Source organism: Panicum virgatum, chromosome 3K, assembly GCF_016808335.1.
Source record: "Panicum virgatum strain AP13 chromosome 3K, P.virgatum_v5, whole genome shotgun sequence".
Classification (NCBI taxonomy): domain Eukaryota; kingdom Viridiplantae; phylum Streptophyta; class Magnoliopsida; order Poales; family Poaceae; genus Panicum; species Panicum virgatum.
In genome coordinates, this window is record NC_053138.1 from 7,220,195 (window position 1) to 7,236,023 (window position 15,829).

At 43.8% G+C, this 15,829-nt stretch overlaps 3 protein-coding genes across 5 annotated transcripts; 1 reads left to right on the forward strand and 2 right to left on the reverse strand.

Moving 5' to 3' along the window:
* Positions 1-4,545: 4,545 nt before the first annotated feature.
* On the forward strand, positions 4,546-8,282 carry LOC120697200 (uncharacterized protein At5g02240-like). Of its 3 annotated transcripts, none has more exons than XR_005684384.1 (8): positions 4,546-4,795; positions 4,992-5,263; positions 5,387-5,423; positions 5,592-5,689; positions 5,827-5,888; positions 5,970-6,093; positions 6,297-6,488; positions 7,960-8,282. XR_005684384.1 is itself a non-coding variant. In XM_039980350.1 (7 exons), exons 1-7 carry the CDS (start codon positions 4,612-4,614, stop codon positions 6,414-6,416), a joined length of 897 nt encoding a protein of 298 aa, XP_039836284.1. In that variant the 5' UTR covers positions 4,546-4,611; the 3' UTR covers positions 6,417-6,636. The 3 variants fall into 3 exon arrangements, 1 of the variants encoding a protein (XP_039836284.1); XR_005684383.1 differs by having other exon boundaries at positions 7,977-8,282; XM_039980350.1 differs by lacking the exon at positions 7,960-8,282 and having other exon boundaries at positions 6,297-6,636.
* Positions 7,302-11,317, reverse strand: LOC120697197 (scarecrow-like protein 9). Its single transcript, XM_039980348.1, has 4 exons — positions 10,480-11,317; positions 10,252-10,336; positions 7,756-9,861; positions 7,302-7,642 (listed from the first exon to the last, which is right to left on the reverse strand). Exon 3 carries the CDS (start codon positions 9,697-9,699, stop codon positions 7,810-7,812), a length of 1,890 nt encoding a protein of 629 aa, XP_039836282.1. The 5' UTR covers positions 9,700-9,861; positions 10,252-10,336; positions 10,480-11,317; the 3' UTR covers positions 7,302-7,642; positions 7,756-7,809.
* Positions 11,318-11,461: 144 nt separating this feature from the next.
* Positions 11,462-15,154, reverse strand: LOC120697198 (scarecrow-like protein 9). The gene is made up of 3 exons (XM_039980349.1): positions 14,833-15,154; positions 14,640-14,723; positions 11,462-14,291 (listed from the first exon to the last, which is right to left on the reverse strand). Exon 3 carries the CDS (start codon positions 13,495-13,497, stop codon positions 12,247-12,249), a length of 1,251 nt encoding a protein of 416 aa, XP_039836283.1. The 5' UTR covers positions 13,498-14,291; positions 14,640-14,723; positions 14,833-15,154; the 3' UTR covers positions 11,462-12,246.
* Positions 15,155-15,829: the final 675 nt, after the last annotated feature.

Here is a 15,829-nt window from a genome sequence, read left to right on the forward strand (position 1 = left end):
ATGAGACATGTTTGTTTTCATATTGTGAATAGTTAAATCTGAACATGTATGCTCTTGTTATGGGTACATGCTGCCAAACTTGAGTAAAAAAAGGTCAATTCAGTTTGTTGTATACTATCAATTTCAGAAATATTACAGGTGAACTGCTGCCAAAATCTGAAATGCAACAAGAGCTTCTTATCTCAGACATGTTTCCCATGGAAAAACTTCATTCATATGCAAGAGATGGTACATAGTTTGGCATCAGCTACAATATTTTGAACAGCTACAATCTGAATTACAACAAGAGCTTCACTATGCCTGTAATTTGACCACTTCAAAATAGCGCTAATTTCAACCAATACAGAAGCATTCCTAGCTAAGGCATCAGCTACATATTTTAATCAGCTTGTACTCCTTCAGTGTTCGCAAAATGCCAGGACTCCAGGCGAGGCAAGGGCGGCAGCGCTCTGCCAGGAGCCGGTGGAGGAAACCCTAGGCGGCGGCGTCTTGGGGAGAAGAAGCGCGACGCCCCCTGCGCGAGGCCCAGAACGAACGAACGGAGGGGAGGCCGCGGCTGACGGAACGGAACGGAGGGGCGGAATTGCAAGAACGCGCAGCGAAGGTGGGGGGAGAGGCGGGCGTCAAAGTGTAAAAATTCCCCAGATCTGTCTGGTGCCTTCGGATGGGGATCCGGTGGTCTCTGTTGGAGTTTCCAAAATTTGCACAAGGATCTTGATTTCCATAGGATATGGTGTCATATATAAAATCTGATTATGGTTGGTAATAAGTACTAAACGCTCTTCCTCCGGGTGTCGCTAGTTTACGGTCAACCGCACGGAGGAGCTCCGTGCGGTCGATTTCCCGACCGTTGGTTTTTTTTCCTATTTTAGTAAGTTTTTTGTCGTTTTCTGATTTCAAGAAATTTTTTCAAGAAAAAAATTTTGAGAAAAAAAATTGACGAGAAAAATTTTAGAGAGAAAAATTTGAGGAAAAAATTTAAGATGGAAAAAATTTCAACAGAAAAAATTTACATAAAAAAATTAAAAATAAAAAAAAAATAAAAACTCATGTAAAAAACTTGTATCAGAAAAAATAAAAAAATTAGTGATGGCGACGGCGGATCCGCCGCGCGCCGCCGGAGCGGCGCGGATCCGCCGTCGCCGGTCGCCGCACGCCGCTCCCCCGCTACCGCCGCCGCAGATCCAGCGTCGCCGGCCGCTCCCCAGCTGCCGCCGCCGCGGATCTGCCGTCGCTTCAACCGCCGCGCGCCGCTCCGCACGCTCCGCCACCGCAGCCCCCGCCCGGGAGCACCGCTCCGGCGCGGATCCGGCGCCGCATCCCCCGCCGCGCGCCGCTCGCACGCTCCGCCACCGCGGCCCCGCCCGGGAGCACCGCTCCGGCGCGGATCCGGCGCCGCTGCAGAGCCGGCCGCCGTGCCGCCGGAGGGAGGCAGGAGGGGCGGCGGGGGCGGCCGGGCCCAGGCGGCGTGCGGTGGGGACGGCCGAGCCTAGGCGGCGGGCGCGCGGGGAGGAGAAGCGAAGAGAAGAAAAAAGGAAGAGGAGAAGGAGCAGCGAGTGGTGGGGAAAAAAATAAGAAACAGGGAAGGAGGAGTCGGATCACTTGGAGTCGACCGTGAGTTTAGAAACTCACGGTTGACTATAGAATCAGCTTCGCGTCTTCCTCTCTAGTATCTTCTCGTGGCCTAGCTATCTAGTGTCGTCTAGTGCTAACCCAGATCAGGGTCGCCAAAAAATCACGTGGGGTCTCCAATCCAGTGAGAAAGCAGCAACGACATGCACGCGGGCAATGCAAGTAGGGGCCAGCTCCTCCCCATTTTTGTCTCATCGAGCTTACCCATTATATTCCACTCCTTTTGTCATTCGGGATCAACGATGCATCAACGCCACCGTACGACTGCATGCACAAATCGGTTTTTTATCTCATACATACCATATTTAAATATTTTTTTAATACAGGCAAAACTGATTTGCGCATTACCATTTCCGTATTGCTAAAATGGAATTTAGGTTCGTCTTTTTTCTGTTTCCCCTTTTAGTCGCGGTATACGCAAGCTAACCATATAATACGTGCTGTGGGTTTGCAAAATTGTATCTTTTTTTTTCATTACCCTCTTTAATTAGTCGTATATGCATCATGAAGCTAATAAAACCCATTACAAATTTGGGCCAAAGCTAGAGAAGCTTCATTAAGGATAAAACTAAAACGTCTCAAATTTCTGAAACGGAGGGAGTATTAAGTTCTTATTAAGAACTGGAGCTGATCATCATGACGTCCAGCATGTAGAAGCTGATATTATTTTAAGAAAAATTCAGCGACTGAAAACATTCAGTTGTGTCGTCCTATAGTGAAAATGATCGATCGCTTTTATTTTATTTTTTTCACTGTCCGTCATCAAGATCTGATGATCTGGCCGGTGCCGCCATATGCAGAAAATGATCCCAAAGATTACACAACCCTAGATCGATCGTCTCACCCTCCTCGTTGTGCCCTGCATGACACGTTGTAGTGTACGCACAATTGCGAGTGCAGAGCCAGCTGATCCATCACGCACTTGACGCAGCAGTGACAACTGCATGCAGTTACTAGTTTTGTGCTTATCTTACCAAGCAAAGCAAGCTGTCACGCTAGTGTCACTGCCGATGGATCGGATCATCATCAGTTGCTGCCCGTTGTACATGCATGCCGGACCGACGTAGGCTAGCAAAGCAAAGCCAGCTGCTTTCCATTCATCCGCAGCTAGTTCAGTGATGCATGCATTTGCATCCAAATAAAAAAGCATGAAACCAAGGAGAAATAAAGGCGCTGAAGTTTCCGTTAGTTCCTTTTTCCTGCGGATCCGACTATCCGAGGTCAGTTGAGTTCTTGTGGCGGAATTCTGATGAGAGAGACAGCAACAGCAACAACAACAACTATACATGCCCTGTCGATCGCATGCATGATCGGCGATCAGCACTTGAGCACCACATGCATGTGCATTCTTAAGTGCGAATCATCGAACACGAAAATATATATTCAGATCAATGGAAGACGTACGCGATCGATCGAACTTCAGTCTCATCGTCCCAAACTTGGTAAACAAAGGGAGGGATCGGATCGAACACACTCCATCTCCGTCTCCGGGCAGACGATCAAAGCAGACGCCATGGCCGCCGGCGGCCGGAACGCCGGAGTACACATATGGAGATTGATAAATGATGGCGATGACCATTCGGCGGCTGCATGCATGCATGCAGAACGACGGCCGGCTAGCTGGCGGTTGGATAGATTCGGCGGACGACGGAGCTGGCTGCTAGCTGCTAGCTGCTAGTAGTCGGCGTCGTCGTGCCAGCAGACGAGCATGGAGACGCAGCGGCGCAGGATGTAGAAGCGCGCCCGCTGCTCCTTGATCTTGCGGGACAGCCGCGCGCCGGCCCCGCGCCGCCTCCTATGCTGCTGCTGCTGCTGCTGCTGTTCCCCCTCGGCGCCGCCGGCGTCGGCGGGCGCCATGGCCGCCGCCGTGGTGGAGTAGCTCCTGCTGAGCATCGCGGCGGCGGCGGCGGCGGCACCGCCCTCGGTGTCCAGGTCCGCCGACGAGGACGACCACCTCCTCCGGGTGGTGGTGCTGCTGCTGCTGCTGCTCCTCGCCATCAGCTGCCGCTTGCTGCTCGCCGCCTTCCCCCTCCCCTCGCACGCTTCCATCTGCAGACGGGAGGAGATCGATCGAATTCAGTGTCGCGCGCGAGTGCCGAGCGGCGGACGCGAGCATCGACCGACGATCGAGCAGGGGGACCCACCTTGCAGTGGCACGGCGCGTCACTACTCACTAGCTAGCTCACTTGATCAGCTAGACCGAGAGGGGTGTGTGGCCTTTTATAGATAAGAGAGTATAAAAACCAAGAAAAAAAAAGAAGTTGCATCGCGTGACGGGTGCTGGGTGTGAGTGCAGATCATGGGTTGGCCGTATCTGCCCTGGACTAGTAACTGAACTCAACAGCCGGGCCACACAAGCGCGCAAGCCAACAACGCCGGCGCCCTTTCTGTTCCGGAACGAGGCCGTGACAGTAGATCATTAGATTCGAAAACTAAAACAAGGAGGGTGCTTGGTAGTGCTGTCTGCAGCTATAGCCTTGCAGCAGCCAACAATTAAGGGTGTGCTCGCTTGTGCTTATTTTTGGCTGCGGCTGCGGCGGCCACCAGCAATAGCTACAGTAATTTTTGCTTGCTAGCTGCTGCAGCCGCAAATTAGCTGAAGCGAGCAGACTATAAAATTTACTGTGGATGTTACTTGCTGCAGCTGCAGCTACAGTCACAGCCACAGTCTAAAAGAGATTAAACGAGCAGATTTAAATTTAAATTAATACATAAAAATTGTTCATAGGTGTGAGTATATGATAACTGTATGTTGTGAGTACAAATAAAAAAAATTGAAGGCGGCGGGGCGTCACATCACCGTTTTGTTTTGCTGCCCATCCTGTCACATCATCGGCCCGGCCCACGAGAAAATGCGGCCCAAGAAGCCTACACGGTCATCCACCCCCGTCACGAGCGGGACGAAAGCGATAAGGAGCCGCACTAGACGAAGCTGACCGCCTGTTTGCTTTGCTGCCCACTCTCGCCGGCCGGAGAACCATGGCCACGGCGGCGTGCGTGCGGGTACCTTCTCCGTTCATGGGCGCACCTCTTCGGCCCCCTTGCCACGTTATCTCTGCGAGGCGGGGGCCCAGGAGGGCCGGCCTGGCAGTCTCGGCGGCGGCCGCGGCCGGCGGTGGGTCGCCGCCCACCGTGCTCGTCACCGGCGCCGGGGGCCGAACAGGTAGCTGTTCCTCCAATTCCCCACTCCTATGGCGTTCCCTTTGGATTGCCATGTACTAAACTAGAATCGGACACTGCACATTGCCATTTGAATTTGTAATGTGGCACGCGGTTTCTTGGGATAAAATCCATTCTTGTGTTTCTGTACTCGTACCCTGATTCATCTCCCCGACTGCATTCCCTCCCCGATGATTTAGGCCAGGTTGTGTACAAGAAGCTGAAGGAGAGGGCGGGCCAGTTTGTGGGGCGAGGGCTGGTCAGGACCCAAGAGAGCAAAGGCAAAATCGGAGGTGGTGGCGACGTGTTCATCGGCGACATAAGAGATCCCGAGAGCATCGCTTCTGCGATCGAGGGCGTCGACGCGCTCATCATCCTCACCAGCGCGGTGCCCAAGATGAAGCCGGGGTTTGATCCTAGCAAAGGAGGGCGCCCCGAGTTTTACTTCGAAGAATGGAGTTCTCCTGAGCAGGTGACTGAAATCATTTGTGTCTCCCCACAAAATGGAAATCATTTATATCTCGCTCGCGTTAGCCTCGCCAACTTGTGAATCTCTTTGAAGTGAACGGGTTGCATTGTTTGTCACTGTTTGAAGGTGGATTGGATTGGCCAAAAAAATCAAATAGATGCTGGTAAATGTTTCCCCTCATCTCGCATACACGTTCTTTAAATTTTCAGTTGGCATGCCACCTCTCTTTTTATGCTAATCGTTTGCATAGTGATTTTAAAATGACTGTTGGTGAACATAATTGTTCTTTGTGTCTCTCAACTCCTCTTTTTCCCCCCTAATATTCATGCAGCCAAGAGCATTGGTGTAAATCACATAGTTTTGGTTGGATCGATGGGCGGAACAGACATCAATCACCCATTAAACAAGTTAGGAAATGGGAATATACTGGTACATAGCATATCCGTGGCTTTTCTTCTTTTATCTTCTGCTCTACCTTTGTGTGTCCTGTATCTTGTGCATGGGAATATCATCTGCATTACTGCACTGTTTGAAAACTTCCAACTAATTTTCTACGGAACTTGTAGGTGTGGAAGCGCAAGGCAGAACAGTACCTGGCAGACTCTGGTCTTCCATATACAATTATAAGGTTGTGTATCATACAGAGTTGTTAAGGATATAAGGCTATATGTCCGTGTTGATAATATAAACCTGTCATTTTTCCTTGCAGGGCTGGAGGTTTACAAGACAAAGATGGTGGCTTGCGAGAGTTGATTGTTGGGAAGGATGATGAGATCCTGAAAACAGAAACAAGAACTATTGCCAGGGCAGATGTTGCAGAAGTTTGCCTACAGGTTAGCTTTGTACAACAAAAGACACATGCTTGTAGATCAATGCTTTTCTCCAATACCAAATGTGAAGCTGCAGCTTGCTGCAGTTACTAGTTACTACCTATATAATGCATTGCTTGTGTTGATATCACTCCCCATGGAGCTCTTATCGTAAGTGCTAACTGCTAACTCTATTGTCTGATCAATCTGTGGCTTTTCCATGCCAGGCCTTGCTATTTGAAGAGGCAAAGTTTAAGGCATTTGATCTGGTATCAAAACCTGAAGGCGAAGGGACGCCAACTACGGACTTTAGGGCCCTTTTTGCACAAGTTAATAGTCTTTTCTAAGAAGATAAGATTGTTCTCGCCAAGAAATGAGGGCAACTTTTTATAGCGCAATATAAATTTGTATTGAGTAAGGTTAGTTTTCTGTTTACGATGTCCCTAAAATATAACCTTCGTTCCATGTAGTGTTCTTTTCTTTATTTAGCCATGTTTGGATTTGTTTCCTGTCATAGACAAGAGGATTCTGCATATAATTTTAATGAAATTTCTGTTAGCTAGTCAATTTATGGTTATATGGATGCATGAACTTTTATCATTTCGGAGTTTTGTGCTCTAGAGGACAAATTCCGATGAAGTTCTTAGGTTACTTGGCCTAGTTTTGACTTTTGAGTTAATTCATTTGCCAGTGTGTAAAATTTATACACCAACTTATTAGTCTCCTAGAAAATATTTGTGCAGTATACTTTGCCCCTTGGATTTTAAGAGCATCACCTTTTCTAAGATTTTATAGTATGGGCCTATTTGTTGCAAGGTTTTAAAAAACGCTAGACGGTAGGCGAACGCTTGCCTATGGTTTAGAGTTTTTTGTGATTAAACGTAGATTGAACATGATTAAACGTGTGTTGTGATTAAACGACACTGTGATTAAACGCAACGCTTGGCCACCGTTCAGCATTTAATCAAGATTAAACGACGTTTAAAAACGTTTTTTAAAACACTGATTTGTTGTATGTGTTTCTTGTGGGTGGGTTGGATTTTTTTTCTTGGGAGGGACCGCCAGGGTTATGATGTTTCTGTACAACTCAAGTCAGCCAGCCAGTATTTAATCCATAATACAGCCAGTCTTATAAGCTTTTATTTCTTCTCCGACCTAGACTATTTAGCAGATGAATTGTGTTATATGCTAAGGCAAGCCATTCTGTATAGTTATTTAAATAACAGAGAAAAAATAAAATTATTTGTCATTTGCCATTTAAGGCATTGTTGTTTAATATCAACATTTTCTACTGCAAATGTGCCAACTTTCATGTCTCCAACCAAGATAGATAAAGTACAGCAGTTTCACAACCTATAAGTGCTGTACAAATACTGCATTATAAAAAAAATGATCTGCTAATTTCATATCAAACACAAGCAAAGCAACTACAGATTGCTCAGTCATCCAAAATGTTCAAAAGAGAAATGAGTTCTTGTAGTTGCTATATCAGTTATTTCGGATATACCCATCACGTCCTTCATAAATCTCATATAACACCTTGTGTAGCATGGTGTGTAGTTCAAATGAGTACCTACAGGATAAGGAAAAGCCAAAGAGTCTTCATCTAAGTTTGTTTCTAATATTCAACAATATAAGTAATAATTTGCGGTACTCAAAACATCTGCTAAAGGTTGTCTAAAGTACCTCACAAAGTCATTTCAAGTGTAGCTGACTCGTACATAAAGATCAACTTGGATCTTACTTATTACTATACTGTTCTTTTGGTTTCCATGAGGACACTGCATACATTATCCTCCCTTTCCATCCCTGTAGAAGCCAACCATTATCTTCGTTGATGACAAAATCATCATGATAGTTCTTCTTCTTTTCATCTATCGATCTCTTCAGGATTGCTTGATTAACAGGAAGTTGCTTGAACCCAGCCTTGAGACTTCTCGCTTGCCACTGTTTGTAAGTCTCTGGCCTCTCAATCCTTTCTGCACCTTCGCATGCTACAACATTAAGAACATCCGTCCCAAGGAGATCCCTCTCTATTAATATCCTCGCCTCATCATTCTGAGCTACAATTGTGTTGTACATGTCAAACAGTGAAGAGTAATGGAACAACACCTCTCTGAATCGTGGAAGAAAGAAGGGGGAGTTGTAGGATCCATTTATGATGCCAAGAATGAAAACCTCTGGATTAATCTTTTTCATGATACGCAGTACTCTATCCCTTGCACTATCTATGTCTTCTGTCTCATCACCAAGATATTTTGTTTGGTACATACAGTTGACTATGAGCACCTCATCCTTATCAATGTTTAGATCCTCAGTGCAGATATTTTCCCATCTCGAGGCTATACCTTGATACTGAAAAGGTACATGGAACATTTCTGCATACTCAGCCAACCGTTTTCCTGTTGCGTCAATCATTGCACTGGGGCGAAAACCTGGATGGGGTACGCCTATGCCCGTGATACGAAGCTTTGGGGGGCCACCCTCTCGCTTTGCGAAGCGCTTGATTAGTGATGGCCACTGAAAGCCAATTGTGATGCCAAAATCAATGATATGCACCTTTGGTTGTCTGTTCAATACATCAGCAATTGTTTGGTTGGAGAAGTAGTATGCTACCCTGGCAAAAGGGCATGCTGCAACGAAAAGGCGGTAGGCCTTTAACATGTCTATGGCCCTTGTTCGTTTCTCCATCAGTTTCTGATACATTTTGAACCCTGTCCCAGCCAGCCGAGCCTCAAGACCATTCGCAAAGTAATGCGCCAGCCTCTGAGAACTATCTCCATACGGTGAAGCATGTTGCCTTATCTTCTTCAGTAGCTCACCAGCAAATGGAAGGTTGTTAACAGCTATTGCTTGTGCACACTGGATGAGAAAAGCCCTGAGGTCAATCCACTGTTCTTTCTTCTTACCTCGCGACTTCACTTGCCCTTGGCCATATTCTTTGCTTTGAACATTCTGCTGACTGTTGCTTGCTTCTTTCACCTTCATTTCTCTAAGGTAGGCAGCATCACTATGAACCTCCCAATCACAGAGCAGAACACTATCAAATGTTTCATCCCGAATTGTTTCACTAGCTGAGATGGCCAAATGCTTACCGTTCCTCGCTTCCAACAACTCCAAGTCTGCGTGAGGATGATTCTGTATTTTGCTTGCATGCTTGATTTTTTGTCCAGTTGCTGCCCCAATCATTTGATTGTAACCAGAAAGGACATTACTATCCAGATCAACCAGCAACTTCTCAATACTGGGAACAAGCTTATTCGCTTCCTCAGCACCTCTCTGAAATTGTGAAGACAAACGATCACGTTCAGAAGCCCAATCATTGGCTACAAGTTGCATACCCTGTGGCCCAAGAATGTCACTGGCAAAGCTACCACTGCCTGCCCATTCAGTATAACTGTTGCTACTATCTTGGAGACAATCTATATGACTATTTGTACGGATCATTGTCTCCTTAGGTGATGATGGATATGCCTGTCCAAGAATGTCATAAAAGGGCTTCTCCGTGGCCTGAAGTGCATCATGTTGTTGGTATATGCTGGCCTTCTCATCAGTGTTCTCCATTAATAGTCGGTTTATGTAGTCAAGTGTCATATTTGAGTTTATCTCACAGTACTCAGGACTTTCCATTGCACTCTATGTCCACTAGATCTAGCTTTTCTTTAAAGTTTATGATCGACAAAAGGTCCACCTGCCTTTCACAAGTGTTTCTTTCCCATGCGAAGAGGGATTTGCCTTCCGCCAAAAAATGTACTTTTGAAGTTGACAACTACGTGTCCTGTGTAGTAGCTGCTGTGGAAAAAGGATAAAGGTGGTCAGCATGCTGCGAGTTCTTTTGTTAACATAACAGTGAAAGTCCTGCTCACTCATTAGCTAGCTTAAAACATTGTTACCATAGTTTGAGTCTTCTTGGACTCAAACTTGGGTCCCTATTTCTTTTATTTACAGTGCCACCTAATTCCTCCTAAGTTGGTTGAGTTTTTTTTATTTGTGCCCCATAGTAACTTGATTAAAAAATATATATTCCTCTGGAGTAACAATCCCAGAAGTAATCCCAAAGTTCACAGGCAGACAACTAACCAGCAAAAAAAACTTCATCTTTTGCATGAAATGCAGAATATTCTTGTAAAAATTGTAGCGACCTGGATCCACTTGATGTTGAAGATGATATAAATTGCTTACTTGGCTTGTGAAGGCATAACTTTGGCAAAGATAGGCTGGGAACACTGGAAGAGCCTTCTGCTGAGAAAAATGTCGATGTATCCTTCTGCTGAGAAAAATGTTGATGTATCCATAATTATGATATGAAATTTTGGTTGCCTAGGAACATAAAGTTCAAACAGAAGATGCCCAACACAATTATAAAGAACACTTCTGCTTAGTCAATTGCTGTGAATAGCACAAAATTACCTGAGGAAGCATCTGGTAAGATTTCTTCAATGACTCTTAGCCCAAGGAGATGGTGGAGGAAGGTCAAAACCCATGAATGCTTTACAGGCATAGAGAGTATTGGTTGTCATCTGGTCCTTATGAAAGGGGCTGAGGTTTCTTCTTGTGCTGGGGATGAGCTTTCTTGTTGATGCAATTCAGAAAATTGTTTAGTGCTGCTCTTGGACTTTGCTTCTTGTCATTTTGTTCTCAACATGTTTCTGTTATGGACGGGTTTCATTTCTTGTAAGCATCTTCTTGGCTTTCTGATTTATTAAAAATATGATTGTGACGTGAAGCTAACAGACAGTTTTCCAAATGTCTTCTTGGTACATGTTCTGTCACAAACTAGCAACATTGTTATTGAGCCAGACTGGGCTATTTGTTTTTTAAGTCTTGCCCAGATGCCTCAGAATATGACGATATAGAAATATGTCATACCAAGTGTTTATTATAGCTTGGGAAATGATAAATTATAAGTTAAATCAAGATAAACATTGTATAAGTGTTTATCACATCTGTGTGATCAAATTGAACTACACCATTCCAGCTACTGATTCTTTTTTATGTGAAATTCCTGCTATTGATTGCTTGCATCTTTTGTCTCTTTGTGTCCTTCCCTGGTATTTACATTTTTTTTTCTCTTCTATATCTGCATGTTCATTTTGACACATTCTGTATCTATGCAATCTAGCTGTGGCCTTGAGTTGTTAGGATTTTGTTAGCTTGTACAGTGAAAAAAAGCTCCTGGCAAAATCATGAATAATCAAATCTAGTGGACCATGATCTATCTTCCTTCCACTTTTCAGTTATGTGGAAAAGCCAGGTTACAAAGGTTAGCATCCAGAGCTGCGTAAGGCATAAAGAAATGTGATGAAAATCACGGCCTTTCCAATACTAACTCCATCTTCTAACCAGAGATGATATTTAAACTCTGAGCTTTCATGCCATCAATATTGAGAGGTAGCCAATGCAATAACTACCTTTTTAGAAATTTTTGCTTTAATAAATATCATGTCCGCCAATTTCATATCCAGTAGGACCTAACAGTAACTGAGAGCCTATTCACTGAAAAATTGGCAGATTAACTCAGACCAGATTTCTGGAACAGTTTGCTAAGAACATCAAAATGGTAGGGGGGAAGAAGTATTTGGAGCTACTCTTTTCCAGATTTGTTTGTATCAGAGACACAAGTTTTAAAAGATGAGAGTGCCAACAGTAGTATCCCCGTGTCATCCCTTCTGAGATAACCTCCAATGTTCACTCGGCAAAAGAAGCAACTTCCAGATTCATTATGTGCAAACCATAAGCACCTTCAAGCATGCATATACGAAGAACTGTCTGAATCCTATTAATAAGCGTATGATTCATTAGGCTTCCATTTGGATATATAAATTACACTCCCTTTTCATCCTCGTAGCAGCCAACTGCTGTCTTCACTCTTCATCAGCAGAAAAAACTTAATAAGAAACCCCTTTCTTCACATCTCATATTAAAATGAAGATGACTGGATTTACAGGAAGCTGCTCAAATCCTTGACCTTGAGGCATTTAACTTGCCACTACTTAATCGAAAGGAGCATCTTATTTCATCATTTCAATATCGACTCGTCCAACGGAAGAAGCATTTTGAGGTACTTTGAGCCTTTTCTGGTGAAGATTGCGTAGCTAGGTCGGAGCTTTGAAATTACCTTAAGTTCCTCGCAGCACTATAGTGTAATTGACTTGCAAACAAAGATCAACTTCGATCCTACTGGTTATTATATGATTCTTTAGGTTTCCATGAAGACAGTGCATGCATTATCCTTCCTTTCCATCCCTGCAACAACCAGCCACCATCTTCATCGACGACAAAGTCTTCATGATAAAGCTCCTTCTTTCTCTCTATTAAACCCTTCAGAATGGTTTGATTAACAGGAAGTTGCTTGAACCCAGCATTGAGGATTCTCACTTGCCACTGTTTGTAACTCTCCGGCTTCACGATCCTCTCTGCACCTTCACATGCTACAACGTTGAACACATCTGCTCCAAAGAGATCCCTCTCTATCAGTATCCTTGCCTCATGACTCCGTGCAACAGTTGAATTTATCATGTCAAACAGTGAAGAGTAATAAAACAAAACCTCTCTGAATCTTGGTAGAAAGAATGGGGAATTGTACAGCCCATTCGCGACACCAATTATAAGAATATCTGGGTTCATCCTTTTTATGGTACGCAGTACCCTATCCCTTGCGCTATCTATGTCTTCTGTCTCATCACTGAGATTTTTCATTTTGTGCAAGCAGTTGATTATGAGCACCTCATCCTTGTCAATGTTGAGGTCCTTGATGCAGATGTTTTCCCATCGTGAGGCAACACCTTGATACTGAAAGGGTACATTGAATATTTCTGCGTACTCAGCCAACCGCTTTCCTGTCTCCTCAATCTTTTTACAAGGGCGAAAACCTGGCTCAGGTACATCTATACTTGTGATACGAAGGTTTGGGGGGCCACCTTCTCGATTTGCAAAGCGCTGGATTAGTGATGGCCACTGAAAGCCGAATGTGATGCCAAAGTCGATGATATGCACCGTTGGTTGCCCCACCAATTCATCAACAATGGTTTGATTGGAGTAGTAGTATGCTACATTAGTGAAAGGGCATGCTGCAATGAAAAGGCGGTAGGCCTTGAGCATATCTGAGGTGTTTGTTCGTTTTGCCATCAACTTCTGATATATTTGACTTCCGGTTCCAGCTATGCGTGCCTCAAGAGCATCCACAAAATAATTTGCCAGCCTCTGAGAACCATCTCCATATGGTGAAGAGTGATTCCTTATCTTCGTCAGTAGCTCTCTGTCGAATGGTTGCTTGTTAGATGCTATCGCTTCTGCACATTGGATGAGAAGAGCTCTGAGATCAATCGCCTCCACTTGTTGCTTCTTAGCTCGTGACTTCACTTGCCGTTGGCCATATTCTTTGCCTTGAGCATTCTGTGAACTGTCATGTGCTTCTTTTACCTTCATTTCTCTAAGGTGGGCTACATCACAATAGATTTACCCCTTGCAGAGCAGAACACTGTCAAAAGTTTCATCCCTGATTTTTTTTCACTACCTGAAATTGCCAAATGCTTACTGTTCCTCGCGTCCAACAGCTCCAAATTCATATGTGGATGACTCCTTATTTTGTTTACATGCTTGCCCTTTTGTGTAACTATTGCATCTGTCATTTGTTTGGAGACAGCGAGCTCACTGCTATCCAGATCAACTGCCAACTTCTCAATAATGGCGACAAACTTATTTGCTTGTTCATCACCTTTTGTAAATTGCAAAGACAAGTGGTCAGTTTGAGAAGTACGATCATTCGCTGTCAGATGCATACCCCATGACCCTAGAAAATGATTGATGAAGCTACCACTGCATGCCCCTTCACGATAATTGTTGATACTATCATTGGGACAATCTACTTGACTATCGCCATTCATCAGTCTCCTTTGCTGAAGATGGATATGTCTGTCCAAGAATGTCATAGAAGGGCTTCTCCGTGGCCTGAAGCGCATCAGGTTCTTGGTATATGCTGGCTGTCTCATCAATATCCTCCTCCATTAATATTTTGTTTATATATTCGAGAGTCATATTTGAGTTGATTTCGCAATACTCAGGGTTGTCCATTGGGCTAGAGCTTTACTATGATTTACAGAAGATGGACCCAATGTTTTGCAAGTGTTTCTTGATGAAGCAAAGGAAAATTTTCCTTCCAATACTTAATTACCAAAAATTGTACCTTCTCAAGTTAACAACGAACATGTCCTGTGTATAATCTGCAATGGAGAATGGATAAAGGTTGCTGTTATTTCTTCTGTCAACAGACCAGACTGAAAGTCCTGCTCTATCGCCTTTATTCTCTTACTCTTTGTCTAGTTCCAAAATAAGTGTGTTCCTTACGAATTGCTAAAAGAAGGATAAATATGTTTGAACAACAATTCCAAAACTTACCGCGAAGATAAGAGCCAGCTAAGTGTACATAGTTTTCACAAGACCACAGACTAGCAAAAAAAATAAGGCTATCTTTTGTATGAAATGCGAAACAATAATTTTAAAGTTGTAGCTATCTTGATCGTATAGTATATAGGATAATCTGTACTGCTTGTATGCATGTAAAGTCACACCTTTGGCAAACATACTTGGAACTCTGGAAGGGCACCTTAGTTAGGGAAGATGTAGACGTATGAACAATTTAGGTGCTGTTTAAGCTGCACAGAAACATAAAGTTCAAACAAAACTATAGCCAAAAGTGTATTTACAGTAAACACTGCTGCTTAGTCAGCTGCTGTGAACAAGCAAAATTACACGAGGAAGAACCTGATTATAGCTTTCTTCAATGTCCCGGAGGAGCTGGTGGAGGAAGGCTAAAAACCACAAACATGTTTTGCAGGCATGGACAGTATTGGCTTTCTTATGGTCCTTAAGAGAAGGACTTAGGTTCCTCTCTCGTTGTGCATAGGGTGAGCTGTTCTTGTCGATGCATTTGTCAAAGTGTGAGCTGCTGCTCTTGGATTTTGCTTCTTGTTGTCCTTTTCTGTACATCATTCTGTTTTATGGGAGGGTTTTACTTGTAGACCTTCTTCGTGGTTTATTTCAATTTATTGAAGGCATGATTGTGACATGAAGGTACGAAAAGTAATCTCCTGCATGATTGAGAAAGAAAAATGGTTTTCTGGTAACGCTTTCTGTCACAATCTAGGCAGCATTATTATTCGGACAGATTGAGGGGGCATGAATTTTGACCAGATGCCTCAGAGTTGGCCACAGAGAAAACTGTTACAGAAAGATATTTCTTATAGCTAGAGGAATCATAATAAGAAATTAAAGCAACAAATTATCGTGTAAATAATGAATCGCATTTCTGTAGTCAACAGCAACCCTGCATGAAAAACCTTAGAAATAGTTTCCAAGAATCATATTCGGCGTACACCCCCCCCCCCCCCAAAAAAACCATTTATGGGAATGCAGATGAAGTGATCAATAATACAGAAATTACCGTCGACAGTATAATTTACAATTACCTCCGTTTGGAATTTATTTGTAGGTGTATTGGGAGTACAAGAGGTCAAACTTCATAATTTTTTTACCAACAATTGGTCAAATTATACATATGCTTAATTTATAAAAGCTGGATGAATAAGATTCATATTTTAAAGATCTTTCAATATAACATTGGTACATTGATTTCGTAGAAATTGATAGTTAAAATGTACCGCTGAAGACTTTTTAAAATCCTAATAGAACTACATAGCTCCAGGTATTGATTGATTGCGCATTATTCCTTCCTAGGTATTTAGATAATTCTTTATTTCTA